This window comes from Canis aureus, chromosome 25 (assembly GCF_053574225.1).
Source record: "Canis aureus isolate CA01 chromosome 25, VMU_Caureus_v.1.0, whole genome shotgun sequence".
Taxonomy (NCBI): Eukaryota; Metazoa; Chordata; class Mammalia; order Carnivora; family Canidae; genus Canis; species Canis aureus.
The window spans coordinates 843,470-857,705 of record NC_135635.1 but is presented as its reverse complement, the minus strand read 5'-3'; the positions used below and the strand labels follow the sequence as shown (position 1 = coordinate 857,705).

At 42.9% G+C, this 14,236-nt stretch overlaps 2 protein-coding genes across 6 annotated transcripts in view; one reads left to right on the top strand and one right to left on the bottom strand.

Moving 5' to 3' along the window:
• The first annotated feature begins 2 nt into the window (after window positions 1-2).
• NCKAP1L (NCK associated protein 1 like) overlaps window positions 3-14,236 on the top strand; it is a 53,408-nt gene continuing 39,174 nt past the window's right edge. The window contains exons 1-3 of one of the 2 annotated variants that reach the window (XM_077869734.1): window positions 115-154; window positions 8,754-8,853; window positions 13,103-14,215. The gene's annotated coding sequence lies outside the window, so the exon portion shown is untranslated. Of the gene's footprint in view, window positions 155-8,753; window positions 8,854-13,102; window positions 14,216-14,236 lie in introns of both variants that reach the window. The other variant, XM_077869733.1, reaches the window with a different exon arrangement.
• LOC144296701 (gametocyte-specific factor 1-like) lies at window positions 7,201-12,687 on the bottom strand. Of its 4 annotated transcripts, XR_013363695.1 has the most exons (8): window positions 12,246-12,686; window positions 10,290-10,387; window positions 9,747-9,867; window positions 9,467-9,568; window positions 8,627-8,690; window positions 8,394-8,453; window positions 7,885-7,955; window positions 7,201-7,400 (listed from the first exon to the last, which is right to left on the bottom strand). XR_013363695.1 is itself a non-coding variant. In XM_077869762.1 (7 exons), exons 2-7 carry the CDS (start codon window positions 10,380-10,382, stop codon window positions 7,387-7,389), a joined length of 465 nt encoding a protein of 154 aa, XP_077725888.1. In that variant the 5' UTR covers window positions 10,383-10,387; window positions 12,246-12,687; the 3' UTR covers window positions 7,201-7,386. The 4 variants fall into 4 exon arrangements, 1 of the variants encoding a protein (XP_077725888.1); XM_077869762.1 differs by lacking the exon at window positions 8,394-8,453 and having other exon boundaries at window positions 12,246-12,687; XR_013363696.1 differs by lacking the exon at window positions 9,467-9,568 and having other exon boundaries at window positions 7,202-7,400; window positions 12,246-12,684.

Genomic DNA, 14,236 nt, shown 5'->3' with positions numbered 1-14,236 from the left:
TGCCACCAGCGTGGCGGCCGCGCGTGGCGCATGCGCGCGGGCCTCGCGCTCTCCTGCGGCTGCGTCGGGCCGCGTCGGGCGGAGCAGGAGCCGGAGCCGGAGCGGGCCTGGAGGGCGCTGGTCGAGGGAACCCAGCTGTCGCTTAGCAGGCCCGGTAGGGCGCGGAGGTCGAGGAGCGGGTGGTAGCATCTAGGAGCACCTGCTGGGAGAGGAAGCCGGGGAGGTGCGGCGCATGCGCGCGGTGGGAGCAGTAGCTCTTGCCCCCGAGGTGCCCGAAGGGGAGGACAGGTGCAGGGCAGGTGCAGGTGCAGGGCAGGTGGAGGACAGGGGCAGGGCAGGTGCAGGGCAGGTGGAGGACGGGCAGGGCAGGGGCAGGGCAGGTGGAGGACAGGGGCAGGGCAGGTGCAGGGGCAGGGCAGGTGCAGGGCAGGGGCGGGGCAGGGCAGGTGCCAGGGCAGGTGGAGGACGGGCAGGGCAGGGGCAGGGCAGGTGGAGGACAGGGGCAGGGCAGGTGCAGGGCAGGTGGAGGACAGGGACAGGGCAGGGGCAGGGCAGGTGCCAGGGCCCTGTGGCATGCCCGGAACACGGCCAGGCCTGGAAACCGGCACGAGTTGGGAGCCGGCGGGGCCCACTGCGACCTCGGAAGGGTCCATGGAAGAGAAGGGGGCTGCGGCTTTGAAGGTCAGACAGAAATAAAGGAAGATGGTGATGCTACGGGTACATCTGCTCGCACGATTCTTCAAAACCGAGAAGTGAAAACACGATATGACCGAGATTTCTGGGCTGCCCCAGGGGTAGGGAGCGGTGTGGGCGAGCGCCGGAGTGCTCAGTGGCTGGGGCTCTTGGAACATGTCGGTGGTGTGTAGGGCCTAGGGCTTCGAGCATCCTGATAGCAAGAGCTGAATGTGACCTTAGTGAAAAGGGTCACGGAGATGGGACATTTTATTTTATTTTTAAAAGATTTCATTTATTTGTTCATGACAGACAGAGAGAGAGGCAGAGAGAGAAGCAGGCTCCATGCAGGGAGCCCGATGCGGGGACTGGATCCTGGGACCCCAGGATCACGCCCTGGGCCGAAGGCAGGCGCTTAACCGCTGAGCCACCCAGGGATCCCTGGGACATTTTATTTTTATGAGACTAGTGAACATGGATTGTTACCTGTTTGTTGTTTTTTTGAAATTTTATTTATTTATATGAGAGAGTGCCCATGTGAGAGCCCAAGGGGTCGGGGAAGGGGCAGAGGGAGAGGGAGAGGGAGAAGCAGACTCTGCTGAGCAGGCTGGGCTGGGTTCCAGGACCAGAGCCACCCAGATGCCCCTACCCTTTTTTTTTTTTTTTTTTTTAAGATTAGCAGCCCTTGGGCTGAGGAGAGTATGCTTCATAGTCTTTGGCTCATATTAAGACCCTAAAAAGAGATGTTAGACACCCCGCCCAAGCCATTCTTGCATGCTAGTGGTTTTTAATCTTGTCTGTACATTAGAATCATCTGGGGAGCTTTTAAGACGTACTAGGCCAAGTTCCCGTTCCAGACCAATTAATCAGGAAGGGCTGGGCATCGTTATTTTTAAAAAGCTACCCAGATGATTCTAATAAGCAGTCAGGGCTGAGAAACCCTGACCTAGGCACTGTTTTGAATTTAGGAAAGCTGTTCTTTCACCTGAGTGGCCCGGATAATTCCTGTGAAGGAGGAGCAAGCTGTTAAAGTGCATTTTGAAAGATAATAGCTAAGAATGAAAGCCTCCCTGCGAGCTTAGCACAAAAGCATTTTGGAGAAAGCTGCTGTTTTGGTAAATCAGTTTCAGATTGTTAGGAATATCTTAAAGTAACCTTCCTGGAATCCTAAACCTCTGCATTTATCTCATCGTTCATGCAGATTGGTGGGGCCGATGTGATTTGAAGTGAAATGTGATTTTTCAGGCTCTAAATTGCAGTAAGCTGGTGGAATTGTTGACACTGTTACTGTGACCGCCTAAGTACTTTTCAGATACCTGCAGACTGAAATTTCTGAGGAAGAGCCGGGGCTTGAGAGGACGGAGGGGGGTGGGTACCCAACAAGAATCCAGAGTCAGGCTTTGCTGCCTCCAGTGATGCTTTGTCAGGGTGACGGGATCCTCATCGGAGAAAGCGGTTCCGTTTAGCACGAGTGAACAAGCCCACCAACTTTTAAACAAATAAACAGAAACCCCAAACTGTCTTTCGGCGGAGACTGTAAAATAAAAATGCGCCACTCTTCTATTCTTTCTATTCTCAAATGCTTTGTTCATTCATCTCCAACCGGGGAAAGTTCCTGCTTTATCTAGGATCCCTGCTGAGCTTTCTTTCAGCCTGGCTTTTCAGCCAGTTGAATATATTTTGAAAAGGGGAAAAACAATGAGAGACCAAGGCAATTTTACAGGGTCAGTCTAGGAGCTAGCTAGGATTAATGCCCCAGCCGAATCTGATCCTTGCTACTTCCGAGGATATGCTAGTGTTTATCCCTAAGTTATGTCTCATATTTTTGAACTAATAATTGTAAGTTAAAAACAAAGACTAATGAGTAAAAAGACAGACCAGCGCCCTAGCACATTAAAAAAAAAAAATCTTAAAAAATTATTTACTTGGAGGGGGAAGGTCAGAGGGAGAGAATCTTCAAGCAGACTCCCCGCTTAGCATGGAGCGTGACATGGGGGTCCATCTCATGACCCCCGAGGTCCTGACCTGAGCCAAATCCAAGAGTCTGATGCTTAATGGACTGAGCCACTCAGACAACCCCACCCCCCGCCACAGAAATCTTTGTTAGAGAATGAGTTTTCCTACCTCTCAGGATTGAAGGAATTCCAGTAGTCCGTGAGATTCTTTAGGGATTTTCAGTGTTTTAGATAGCCCAATAAAACTTAAACTTAGCCCTCCAGAAGACTAAAATATTAAATTTCTTTGTTTTTGGACTGGATGTTATCAACAAAGTTCTGATTCTCTCATCTATCAGTTCTGACCTGTACTTCGTGCATAATTAAAAATAGGAAAATCATTGAATAAACACAGTAGCAAAATATTTCAAAATGAACGATCTAGGGGATCATAATAGATAGTCTTACTGTTGAGGATGGATTGGGAAGTATTGCTTTAGGGGAGGGTGAAAAGTTGGTGCTGTTTACAACTTTTCAGGCAAAGTAGCAGGGAGAAGTGCTGCCACCAGGGAGCCAAAGAAAATAAATTTATGTTTAAAAAGGAGTCCCAGGGCATCTCAGGGGTTTAGCACCGCCTTCAGCCCAGGGCGTGACCCCCGGGGTGTCGGGATCGAGTCCCATGTCGGGCTCCCTGCATGGAGCCTGCTTCTCCCCCTGCCTGGGTCTCTGCCTCTCTCTCTCTCTCTGTGTGTCTCCTGAATAAATAAAATCTTGAAAAAAAAAAAAAAAAAAAGAGTCCCTAATGGGAGTTTGCAATGAATAGGCAACATTTAGCTCTAGAAACACAGGATAATACAGGATGAATAAAAAAACTAATAGTAATTTTTAAAAATTTATACTTTAAAGTCTTTCTGTCTTACTATGTAAACGTCACCTTCCTGTGTGACGCACCTTGCCTGTGACAGTTACCAGTGGGCTTGGGAAATCTGTTCTCTGTGTTTTTCCTTGACTTCTAGGTAGTTCCTTTTTCCGGGAGTCAGCGACAAAGAGCCCCTCACTCTCTTTCTGTGCTGGCATCTAAAATGCAAATTTAGGTCAAAGTTTTCAGACCTAGGTTAGTATCGGATTGGCAAGGCTTTATCAACCGATAGGTGAGGAATGGAACTTCCTGAAAGAAGGTTGTTGAAAGATGGTAGGACCGCAGAATTTACTAAAGAAATTCTACGTACTAAAACTTATGCCCATGACTAGCCTTGCACAGAACAATTCTAAAATTCTAAAACTGCCATTCTTCTCATGTGTTATTTTAAAAAAATGTCAAGGGGGGCCTGGGTGGCTCAGCCAGTTAGGCAACTGGTTCTTGATCTCAGCTCCGGTCATGACTTCAAGCTCAGCGTAGGGCTCCACGCTGGGTGTGGAGCCTACTTAAAAAAGATAAAAGAACAAAACAAAAGCACAGAAAAAAAAAAAGTCAAATGTTTAAACCCAAGGGTCATTTTCCCCCCCACTGGTAAAGTTTTCTAACCTTTGCCTGGGCTTATGTTCTTAGGTTTTCTAGTACCTCCTTCCATCCTCTTTCCCTCCTAGCACTTAAGCTGTGTATCAGGCCAGTGGTTCTTGAAGTGTGGTCCCGGACTGCAGAGTATCACTTGGAGACTTGAGAAAATGCCAATTCTTAGGCCTTACTACAGACCTACTGAATCAGAAACTCAGGGATGGGATGGCTTATCATCTGTTTTAACAAGACCTTCAAGTGATTTTAATACCTACTAAAGTTTGAGAACCACTGCCTTTTACTATAGTTGTCAACATTGCTCCTTTATAATGAATGGACCATGGCCACTACGGTTGTTAAAGAGACGAAAATATTAGAGGTTTTTTCTTTCCTCATTTTATACCACAGCTGCTTGGGAGGTCTGCACAAAAAGGTTGTGAAATATGGACCAACAATAGGATAAAGCTGGGGAACCAGTGAGTAAGGTTTTGGTCCAAATGAGTAATTTTCCCCCCATGGTTCATGCTATGAATGTAAGAGTGGAAATCTTAAACTTGATCATACAAAAGAAACTTTATAGCTAGAAAGTCTTATTACTACTACATAGATATAATTTAAATTGCCTTGATAGGACTTTTTGGTGAAGATGAGTGAATCTGGTTACCAAAGCTTTTGAAAGATTGATTGATTCAGTATAAATGTTTAGGCCGGGGCACCGAGTCTCTTTTAACCCATGTCTATATAGATTCTTCACATTCAGCAACTTTGATTTATGTGTGGGGGCCCAGGACTATTACACAGTCAAGATCATGCCCGTCCTAAAGCATCTTAGAGTTTGATAATAGTAGATCAGAACGAAAGGATGTTAAATGGAGGCATAAACCATCTGTTATGGGAGTATGGAGGGGGAATAGTTAAGACTTTGGGGAATCTAGGCAGGCTTTGAGGCAATAACTTGGAAACTTTTTTAGCAGTATTTTTCTGTAAAAAAATTTTTTTTAAAAGTTTTGATCAAATGTTATGTCAAAGGCCAAAAAAAGTGATGTTTTATTTTATTTTATTATTATTATTTTTTAAATTTTTATTTATTTATGATAGTCACACAGAGAGAAAGGGAGGCAGAGACACAGGCAGAGGGAGAAGCAGGCTCCATGCACGGGGAGCCCGATGTGGGATTCGTTCCCGGGTCTCCAGGATCGCGCCCTGGGCCAAAGGCAGGCGCCAAACCGCTGCGCCACCCAGGGATCCCTAAAAAAAGTGATATTTTAGTTTCTATTGTGCCATCTTCTGAGGGGCTCATAACTTTTTTTTTTTTTAAAGATTTATTTGAGAGAGAGAGGAAGGGAGGGAGAGAGCCTTCGGCACTGAGCATGGAGCCCAGTGCAGGGCTTGATCTCATGATCCTGAGACCATGACCTGAGCCCAAAACAAGAGTTGGACGTTTAATGGACAGCACCACCCAGGTACCCCTCAAAACTTCTTAAAGTGAGACTTGAGTATCTGGAATCCATATTTTGAATGACAACTGCCCAAATAGCGATGTTTTATCCCTTAAGACTAGGGTGGCCACCCTGATTTTTTGGTTATCTCAGGATAATTCTTATTCCCCCTCCCTTTTAAAAGATTTTATTTATTCATGAGAGACACACAGAGAGAGAAGCAGAGACGTAGAGGGAGAGGCAGGCTCCTTGCAGGGAGCCTGACGCGGGACTCGACCTAGGACCCTGGGGTCACGCCCTGAGCCAAAGGCAGATGCTCAACTGCTGAGCCACCCAGGCATTTCATATTATATTCTCCTTTTCATGCTTAAGAGTATCCTGGTTTGAAGGAAAAGTTATGTAGTTGCTCCAATTAAGACTACATGGTTTTTTAGGGGAAGATTCCATATACTGAAAATATGAGGGAGAAAGACATCTTTATCTTTTTGGGCCATTTTTCTTAGGAAATATTTTAATTTTCATATAGTTTGGTGTTAATATACCAAAGTATGATTTAAGAAATTCAAAAGATATGTAAGGCCTTAGTCAAGAGATAAAAGTCTTGTATATAGTAATGTAAATCACTAGCCCTCCTTTGTACACAGTATACTAGAATGTGTTAGATACTAAAAGTATCTAGTTTTTCTCCCTTCTGTTTCCTCTTTTTAACTGAAGGAAAAAAAAAAGACCATTTGAAAAAGGACCTAGGAAATAGGGATAAGACTTCTAAGGGCAGAAGATATCCATTTGATTACAACTTCTACTTTTAATTATAATTCTGAATATACCCGAACTAATCAGTAAACTAGCAACAAAAACCAAGGTAATAATTTTAAAATTAACTAGCTGAAAAAAAATTTACAGCTTAAAAGGAACAAATTTTGGCTTGTTATAAATTGGGTCTTGGTTCAGTTTAAGCACCAAGTATGTGACTATCTACTAGATGCATAGAACCTGGCTAGTGGTATATGGTTCAGCAAATATAAAGCAGCATGTGATTCTGACTTCTCTTGGGAAGGGTGTGGTATGGTTGAGGTTGGATGCCTGGAAGATTTAAATGTGGTGAGAATTAAGAATTATATTTTTTAAAAAAAAGCTAGAAAGGAATTTCAGCGGTTGAAGGGCAAGGGGTGGCATTTTAAAACGAACAGAGTGGAAAAGAATAAGGTATATTTAAGTTGGGAGTAAACTGACTTCTACAGAGTTAAGAAGAGAGATTTAGAGACATGCTCCAAACTCACTTGTCATAAAAACTGTATTTTTTTGTGTTTTTTAAAAGTAGGCTCCTCACCCAATGTGGGGCTTGAACTCAGATCCTGAGATCAAGAGTTGTAACGCTCTACCCCTGAGCCAGCCAGGCGCCCCCCAAAACCGTATCGTTTAAGCATGAAATAGTTGTACAAAACCGACTGAAGAAGGATAATCTAATGGTCATATGGTACATGACTTGGAGTAGGAGAAAAATAATTGGAGGATAAAGAATCTGGTTAAGGAATAGCATAGCCCACGTGGTAGCTGTCTTTCCTCTACTAATAAGGGAAATAGGCAAATAAGCCTTCTAGCCTTTGGTTGACAAATGAGGATATGAAAACAAGGGAAAAAAATCCAATGAAGCTTGTCATAGGAAAAGTATTCTTTATTTAAATAAATAAAAACATGTTAAGATGCCAACAATGACTGGAGTTGTTACCTAAAATATGACAGTTAAGATTTCACCAAAGGGGAAAAAAAAAATAAAGATTTCACCAAAGTTTTCAAAGAAAAATAAATTTTCTGTCTGCTGGCTCTTTTATCCACAGCTTCTCCATCAGTTTTTCTGACCTACAGGTAGAAAGACAACATTAGGGTAGTGTCATTTTGAATGAAAATGTTTTTATGGAAGACCTAAGCTTGATGTGTATTAGTTGCATTTCCAATAGAATTCTAGAGAGCTCTTTCTCTGCCAATCTGACTTAAAGCCACTGGGACTTTCCCTGCTTTCTGTTATGGGGGAAGAAGGACTTTTTTTTTTTTTTTTAAGATTTTATTCATTTATTCATGAGAGACACGCAGAGAGAGGCAGGCTGCGAGGAGCCTGATGTGGGACTGGATCCCGGGACTCCAGGATCACCTCATAGGCTGAAGGCAGGCACCAAACCACTGAGCCACCCAGGGAGAAGGACTTACAGTAGAAAATATGGTTTACTTTTTTAAAGAATAAAAGTTTGTCTAAGCATCTTTGAAGACCTAGAATACATTAGTGATATTAGTTAAAACGATGTGATTATTGTAGAACCATGATTTTAGTTTAAAAATGTTACCCTACCTTTTCTCCAGGACTTAACGTTGTTAGGATGTTTATCATCCATAGTCTCTTTTTTTATGTCTCTTGAGTCACTGTCGGAGATGACCAAAAAAGGAAAGTTAGTTGGGGACCAGAACTAGAGATTTAGTTTAGATAACCAGTTCTAGGAGATTAAAATTACTTTATAAAAAATGGTGGATATTATTAAATGCCAGGTAGAAATTACTGATTTTGTACAAGTTTCTGTTTTATATAGTTCCTTTGTTTTTTTATTTTAATTTTAATTTATTTTATATATATATATATTATATATATATATATATATATATATATATATATATAGTTCCTTTGTACTTCCCTCCCCCCTGTGTGATGGGTTACTCCATTGATGGAGTTACCTTAGATATGCCCTTCAAGCTTGTTAGGTTGGGGATCCTTGTTAGGTTGTTTCATGTATAAGTGTACGGATTCTTTTCCCTTCAAAATCTTATGAACTTTATAAAGGGTTTTTTATTCTTTGAAAATCTTACCTAGAATTGAGAACTTTGTGGAATCAAGGCCTTAGTGGATTAATGTCCTAAGAGAGGAGCCTTCGGGAGGGAATGGAAGTACTTAGAGCCCATGAATATAGGTCTTTTAAAATTTATAATGAAATTTAGGCATCTGCCATGCCTATGACTTAGCGACCATCTCACCTTAAGAGTCAACCTTAAAGGTGTTTTGGCCTCTATTCCAATAACTTCTGTAAGATGATTTATCTTACCTTTCACAGACCAGCATTTTTGGAACAAATGTCTTAAGAACAAATGGAGAATGATGTGTGTTATCTAGAAAGAAGAAGAGAGGATGGAGACGTGATACAAGTACTAAGCATTTTTATATTTTTGCAGAGAAACCCATTGGCAGCAGAGATTTGAATCTCCCTTCCATAGTTGTTGCTGGGGATTGGCTGCTTTGCCAGGGACTGCTTTCCCACCAACCTGACTTTAGGTAGGGTCATATGACAAGATTTTGCCAATGGAATGTGACTGGAAGTATTTCTTCTGGGCCAAGATGCTTAAGGGACCCCTGTACCTCCTTTCTCTTTCTGTGGCAGCTTGGGAAGCCAAGTGTGGATTTTTAAAAGATTTAAAAAAAATATTTTAAAAAAAGGAAAGGGAACAGATATTGCTAAGATTCTTAATTTTTTAAAAAGATTTTATTTATTTATTTATTCTTGAGAGACAGAGAGGGAGAGAGAGAGACACAGGCAGAGGGAGAAGCAGGCTCCATGCAGGAAGCCTGATGTGAGACTCGATCCCAGGACTCATGGATCACGCCCTGGGCCAAAGGCAGATGCTCAACCGCTGAACCACCCTGGTGTCCCAAGATAAGATTCTTTAAATGATTATAAATTATTTTAGGTTTTAATTAGGCTCCTTTTTACTGGGTCGCCTCTCCAGGAACAGATGAAATTCTCAGATTTATTTGATTGTTTTGAAGGTTTCTGTGGGAGGAGTATTAAGACTTAATTTATCCAGGACTATAGTACTTAATTAGCTACAAAGGGCTTAGGGTCCAAGCTTTCATTTATGACTGTGTTCACTGATTCACCCTTGCTCACCTATGTTCCAGACATCGGGGTCAAAAATCTGATTGGCAGTATTAGAAAGTTTTTTATTTGGTTCCAAACTTGGAGAAATGAACTTTGGAAGATTAAATGGCTCTGAAATGAAGCAGATCAGAAGTTAGAGGAGCAGGGTAGAAACTTCCTTTTGTTTTTCATTCCTCTCATTTGGCTAAGATTTCCGTAGTTATGAAATATGAAGGACAGGGGGCGATAGCACTTGATGCCACTTATCTGCCCCTCAAATTAAAAAAAAAACAAAAAACAAAGCACTTACCATCATCTACAGCAGTTCTGTTGACACAGTTAACCTCATGTTCCTTGAGCCTTTTGATGGGGACCACATGGCAAGCGTTATATTTGCAGTTAGCCATCTTTTTAGCTATCTTCAGATTTTTCTAAAAGAAAAAAAGCTCATTAAATGGCTATTATACAATGCCTGTGTTCCACCCTCCATTCCTTTCTGGAAATGCTTAAGACAAACCATTTCCAACATTAAGAACTGCTAAGTGCTATGTATGGTCAGAAGCTTGTTCTTTTTTTTTTTTTTTTTTAATCTTTAACATTTTCCAATCTTATTTTTCTCCCTCCAGTGAGTTAACATTTTTTTTTAAAGATTTTATTTATTTATTTATTCATGAGAGACACAGAGAGAGAGGCAGAGACACAGGCAGAGGGAGAAGCAGGCTCTATGTAAGGAGCCTGATGTGGGACTTGATCCCGGGTCTCCAAGATCACACCCTGAGCCAAAGGCAAGACACTCAACTGCTGAGCCAACCAGGGATCTCCAACATTTTTTTTTTTTATAAGGAAAACTTACCTTTCTACATGATGCCAGGTGGTACTGTAACCTGCTGGCTGGCATCCTGTGGTTTGGGTCATAAGGACATCTTTCCAAGGCTTCTGTCTCCATGAGGCCTAAATAGTAGGAACCGTGAGTTGGCAAAGAAAATATTGACATTTAACATCAGGTAGTTTTGACACAGGCCTACTACTGTTGTCAAAAGAAGAGTGAGAGGTGTGGGTATCTCACCATGAAGGATGACTAAAGCAATAGCCTAGTCAGTTAGATAATAGGAGAACTGCTTGTATGCCTTGGAAAACCAAAACTTAACCTTTGTACATATATTTGAGTCTAATAGGTTGTTTTGGATAGAATTCTTTGCCCCCAGATAGAGTATGGAACAGGCGAGGCTCCTTGGAAAGCTCACAGCACTGGGGCAAGATGAAATTCAACGCTATCAGCTTGAGTGTTGAGAAAGCAAGACTGGGGCAGCTGTTTCCTTTCCTGTTCAGCATTGCTCCTTCTCATCTCTTTGCCAAATGTGTCTAAATTAAGCTCTTTACTAGACAAGGATGCTCCTTGTCAGATCAGCATAGCCACTTTTGGGGAGAGGGGATCGGAAGAATGAACAGTACCATGTTTGAGTCCAGGCTACCTTATAATTATCTGAGAACGCCAGTCTGAAGTCTCTAAAGTTGTAGGTATTAACATATGAAGACTCCCAGAAGTGAACTAAGAATACACCATCTCGAATCTGCCACATTTTCCTGCCAATAGGAGGCCTACTTTCCCTTATGGCTAGCTGTCTTTAGCTATCCTAGCAGACATTCACTTCAAGGACTCCCAAGTTTCCAGGCAACAGCTACAGCTGAGATTTCTGCAGAGCAGGGACAGCATAGTCTGATAGGGGGGAAAAGATCAAGGCAGACTGGCATAAGCACTAAGGATAGAAAAGTGCCTAGAATAGCCCATTTCAATTCTGCTTTGCATCATGCCTAGGGCATAGACAAAGGGCACAGAGCTAGACTGTTAAATGTCAGATTTTCCTGAGGGCATTTAGATGATTAAGTCCAGGGATTTAGACTCAGGTATCTTTTAAGAACACAAGCCAGGGTGGCTCTTTAAAGCTCCCACTGCATATTAATGATAATAGTAGAGCCGCAAATGCTTATTATTAAAGTGAATTGGCTTTCTGGAAAATAAAGGTTGCCGTATAATCCAATATTGCGTAGTTATCTTTAGATTCTTAAAGATAATGGAAGAAGAGCTTTCATGCCGAAATGTTGTCGTCAAATAACCCCAAACCCTTCTTTTAGCCAGCAGCCGAGGAAAGTATGAAGTGTGGTCAGACTGATAAGGCTGGGCTTAATAAACAACGAGCGCTTCAGAATAGGCAGCAAGAATTGACGACCTTGGGTCACTCCCCTAATTATCTATAGCTGGATGTCCCAGGTGGGAGGCCAAGACTATCACGGAGGCCATTTGGTTTAATACGTGTTAGAATTATATGGTCTCATTCATTTGGGGAATATGAAAAATAGTGAAAGGGAATAAAGGGGAAAGGAGAAAAAGTGAGTGGGAAATATCAGAGAGGGAGACAGAACATGAAGACTCCTAACTCCGGGAAACGAACTAGGGGTGGTGGAAGGGGAGGAGGGCGGGGGGTGGAGGTGACTGGGTGACGGGCACTGAGGGGGGCATTTGACGGGATGAGCACTGGGTGTTATTCTGTGTGTTGGCAAATTGAACACCAATAAAAAATAAATTTATAAAAAAAAATAATACGTGTTAGACTTGGCAAGAGCATCCTAGCCTTGATGCTACCTTGACAGTTGAACCACGTCTAAAGTCTCTTGAGACCTACCTTATTCTTGAAGCGGCGTCTCTCAAGAATTTAAAAAGAAGTGTCTGGATCTGAAGAGGGAAACTATCGCTTCTGTAGGTCAAAACGAGGCCAACAGCCAACGTTTGGGGAGGGGGCAAGCAGCGTACCTTTGTCAAGTGATGTGAGTCCACTTTCTGCTCAAGCTACTCAATTCCTCTTCTCCCACCATATGGTCTGTGGTTTCTCAGAGGCTTGGAAGTTCCGGGATGTCACAGTTAAGTCCTGAAGTGGTGTTTCAGTCTTGGTTGTGGGGGAGAGTCCCGGGGTAGTTTTAAAGTGACAGATTTTCCGGAACTAGTGGATCAGAATCTTCACAAATGGGGTCTGGCCAACTGTAGCTTTAAAAGAGTTCCACAGGGGATTCTGATTTGTAGCCAGGGTCACTAGGCCCCGCTCGGGGGCAGTCCGGCCGTCCTCGGGAGGTTCCTTCCAGTTTCCAGGAAGAACTGCTGCGTGATCTTTCCAGTGAAGTTTCTCTAAAGACTACCCGTTGGAATGATTAGTCCCGTCTTAAACCTGGCCTTTTCCTTTATGGGGTGCCAAGTAGAATTTCAGAGGAAGTGCATTAGCTCACTACGTACTAACAAAACAAAACAAAACAAAAAAAACAAAAAAAAACCCCCAAATTTTACTTTCGTTCTGGCATTCTGAATCCAGTGTACCAGGCCTCGAGCTGAATGTTTATAAACGCCGGATCATATGACCACTTCTGCAGGTGTACGGGGGATTCCCACTGTTTTATAGGTTAGGAGACCAACTCAGTGGTGATAGACAATCCTACAGTTACAAAGCTAGCACAGGTTTGAGTAGCATTATTAATATTATTTGATGTAATACATGTAAAGCACTTAAAGTACCCGGTACATAGTGAATAGGCCATCGCTTCGTATGTAGGTGAGTTATTTAATACACACAGTAGCTGCATGTGATAGGAACTATTATCAATATCATCTTCATTTTGCAGGCAGGGAAACTGGATCAGAGCTGCCAAGTGATAGAGTTGGGATGTGGACTCAAGCTTTCTGGCTCCAGACCTGGGCTCTTTGCCTTTAAGTCATAAGGCCTAGTGCACTGGACTCAACAGTATTCAAGCACAAAATTCTGCCTGATGTCAAAATGTAGGCTCTTCCCACAGAACAAGTACAAGGAAATGAGTGTTTCCAGGCCCCAGCAATCTTACAGTCCAGCTGAGGTGACAGTATAATACGAAACAGGCATGGAAAGGCGGGGCCTAATTTAGACGTAAAATACATGGTGGGGACCAAGTCCTGTTGGAGTTCACAAGGGCTGGGCTTTGGACTCTTTGAACCAGATCCAGAAGATTGGCTAGGATTTGGGTCAGCAAGAGGGAAAGCATGCACGAGTGAGGAAAGTCTACGTTCACGGAGGTTGGTCTCCGCTGGGTTGGGAAGGATGTATTAGGGAACAGGAGAAAACTAGATCAGCTTCGTGGGGAGAGTCTTCAACAAAAGTTTCAGCAGGATAAGAAAAGCAAGAGAAAACGATCCCGTAGAACTACACTAACCTGCACGAAGGCTGCTGCTGTACTACCGCTCCGCCTCCTACGTGTGGGATTCTCACCGCCTGCTCCTACTCTCCCCCATCAACGTGGAAGAGCAACAGAAACCCCACAGATGCCTCTAGTAGAACCTGGGTTCCTTTGATAACAGCAGGTGATTCAAATCCTTGAGGCCAATACCACCTATGGCAGGCCTCTAGCTTTCTAGGGGCTCTATCTGGTGAATAAACTGGAAGGCAGATTCCATTCTCCAAACGTGTAGAGTTTCCATTAGAGGTGTTTGGAATTTTTGACTGTTAAGCACTGCCATCTTCTTGCTTCTGTAAAAGATACGTTCTCTTGGGAACAAACATTAAGTTCTGTGTATAATAACGCTCATCAGCTCCCCCCATCCCTCCACTCCAGGATTTATGGGGACAATGTAAGAGCCCTGGATATGGAAAATGAGGATGGTTGGAAAGCTGAGAAAAGGTATCAGAAAGGAAGTAGATATGAAGACGACTCAATGTAGAATTTTTCTGACGACCTTCTGCTTTTTGCCTTGAAAGAAACCTGAAAGTGAGTTTGTTTTCTTAAATT

Bases quoted from the DNA above. Each gene is read 5' to 3' on its own strand.
- LOC144296701 (XM_077869762.1), bottom strand. From the start codon at position 10,382: ATGGAGACAGAAGCCTTGGAAAGATGTCCTTATGACCCAAACCACAGG. The intron at 9,569-9,746 runs GTAAGTGCTTTG...GCTTCATTTCAG, and splicing joins CAGAACTGCTGTAGATGATG to AGCCATTTAATCTTCCAAAG. The intron at 7,956-8,626 runs GTAAGATAAATC...CATCTCCGACAG, and splicing joins AAAATGCTGGTCTGTGAAAG to TGACTCAAGAGACATAAAAA.